The 2,355-nt window shown below is 52.6% G+C and overlaps 1 gene segment (V, D, J or C); it reads left to right on the top strand.

The window, feature by feature from the left end:
* Nucleotides 1–229: 229 nt before the first annotated feature.
* LOC114489627 lies at nt 230–1,981 on the top strand. The segment is given in 3 exon segments: nt 230–325; nt 411–755; nt 1,863–1,981. Coding segments are annotated over 3 exon segments (510 nt in total).
* Nucleotides 1,982–2,355: the final 374 nt, after the last annotated feature.

Raw genomic sequence — 2,355 nt, 5'->3', positions numbered from 1 at the left:
TTTGCACACAGAAGGGTGTGGCCATCCTAGACCTATTTGCAGTGAAACTCACAACCTACGTGGCATCTTGCCTCAGGTCATACAGGGCATGTGGTCAGGAGAAGAGATACCCAGAGAGGAACCTGACTCAGTGCCTCCCCACTTATAAGAACAGAGTCCCTCACATGCAAATTTCTCTCCAGCTCCAGGGTAAAAGCTCCCCCAGGCTTTGGGGCTCATCACTCTCTCCTCACACAGGGTGGAAGTCTCTGGGGAAGACAGAGCTGTGCTCTAGAGAAGATGCGGCTGCTGGGTCTCCTCCTGTGCCTGGTGACAGCCCCCCAGGGTGAGTGTCTCACATGTCTGACACAGGTCTCTGGGATGGTGGTGACTGTACATGATTGACAGGAACTGATGTCCCTTGTCCCCAGGTGTCCTGTCCCAGTTGCAGCTGCAGGAGTCCGGCCCAGGACTGGTGAAACCCTCACAGACCCTCTCCCTCACCTGCACCGTGTCTGGTGGCTCAGTCACCAGCAGTTACTACTGGCACTGGATCCGCCAATCACCAGGGAAGGGGCTGGAGTGGATGGGGTACTGGACAGGGAGCACAAGTTACAACCCAGCTTTCAAGGACCGAATCTCCATCACTGCTGACACATCCAGGAACCAGTTCTCCCTGAAACTGAGTTCTGTGACCACAGAGGACACAGCTGTGTATTACTGTGCAAGAAACACAGTGAGGGGAAGTCAGGGTGAACCCATACACAAACTTCCTTGTAGGAGGCAGCAGGGCTGTGCTGCAGGGGCCACTCAGGACACAAGGGGGCACTCAAGACCCAGATATCAAAGCATCCTTTACAGGAGGAGGGGAAGGTGGAGGCTAAGCCCTGGGTTACTCTATAGCCTGATTTCCCCTTCATCTGACATCTGCTTCTGTATCTTCTCCAGAATCAGGATCAGGACACCAACAGACCAGACAACTCAGCAGCAAATGGCAGCTCCCAGGGCTTCCCTGCCACCAGCTAGCAGAGCAGTGGTCAGTACTGAGAGAGAAGGCCTGGTGATGGGGGAGCTCATTGTCCCAGCTCTGTGGACACAGCAAGGTGACCACAGTCCCTGTGTAAACCGAGGGTGGTTCCCCCAAAATTAGCTTCAGATGTGGAGTCTGATGATGCCCACACACTGAAGGATCCAATGAAGTTCTGTTCTGACTTGGCTGAGGTTCCAGGAGGGCCAGGCAGGCCTCTCCACCAGGGGTGAAGTGGCTTCAAGGAGGCAGACCAGGAGCTCGCCTCAGTGCTTTTGTGGTCAGAGGGTGAGGAATCTCATGTTGGGTAGGGACTTGAGTGGATCGATTCTCCCACCAGGGACAAAGGTGCGATCACTCAGGCTTTTTTAACTCACCACATCCATATGAGGGCAGATGGTGATGGGGAAGTTGAGACTTGAAAGCTCCCAGACATCCAGCCTCAAAACCTGAGGTCAGACTTCTGAGTCCACCCAGCAACAACAATAATAAGGGAAGGGAGGTCGTCAGGCACTGGGGTGTGCAGCATCCGGGACTGTGAGCAAGCAGGCAAGGACAGACCAGGGATTAGACAGGGGTCTGGGTGAAACATCTTGAGTGTCATTTTCCACTGTCTGTGATTTTTCTCACTTCACCAAAGGAGGCACCTCCTTCCATGGACTGCAGCTTCTGGAGGGTCCGAGAGTCCTGAGTTAGACGTCCTGCACTGGAACCACTCTCATAGGAGTGCAGTTCACATTTGCTCCGTGAGATTTAAAGTGTGAACCCAGGGACTATGTGGAGTTTTGCTGTGGCCTTTGTCATTAACTAACACAATAAGGTCTCCCCGTGATCTTCACCCACCATTTCCCCTGAGTCCTCATTCAGCAGATGAATCTCCTAGTGGAAGATGATCAAGACACTATCGAGGACGGCGTGTGGGGAAAATGTTGTGAGTCTCCTGAGAGTGTGGGATACCTGGATCAGTTAATTTAGTGTTTCAGTTAACTGGTAGTGTCCTCATATTTGTCTAAACATTATTTGGGGGATTCCATGATTGTGTTTCAAAGTAATGGACTGGGTGGGGCAGACTTCCCTCCCTAATGTGGGGGCCCTGCCCAATTGTCAAAGGCTTTCAGGGGACCAATGTGACCCTCCTGTCTGATGGCCTTGGAACTGGAGCATCCACAAGAGCTTTGCTCTGACTCCAGCTCCCATGGTACAAGGGCTCCTCCTGTGTCTCAGGCCTGCCATCTTGGACTGAAACTGACCTTGAGACTCCTCTGTGAACCTCACATTACCCTTTCTCCTTGAATTCCCCTGAACTTCATTCTCTCAGGATCTGTTATTTCCTCAGAGTCACAGTGCAG

Source organism: Phyllostomus discolor, chromosome 15 (genome assembly GCF_004126475.2).
Source record: "Phyllostomus discolor isolate MPI-MPIP mPhyDis1 chromosome 15, mPhyDis1.pri.v3, whole genome shotgun sequence".
Classification (NCBI taxonomy): Eukaryota; Metazoa; Chordata; class Mammalia; order Chiroptera; family Phyllostomidae; genus Phyllostomus; species Phyllostomus discolor.
The sequence above is the reverse complement of the archived record's forward strand: the minus strand, read 5'-3'. Positions and strand labels throughout refer to the sequence as shown.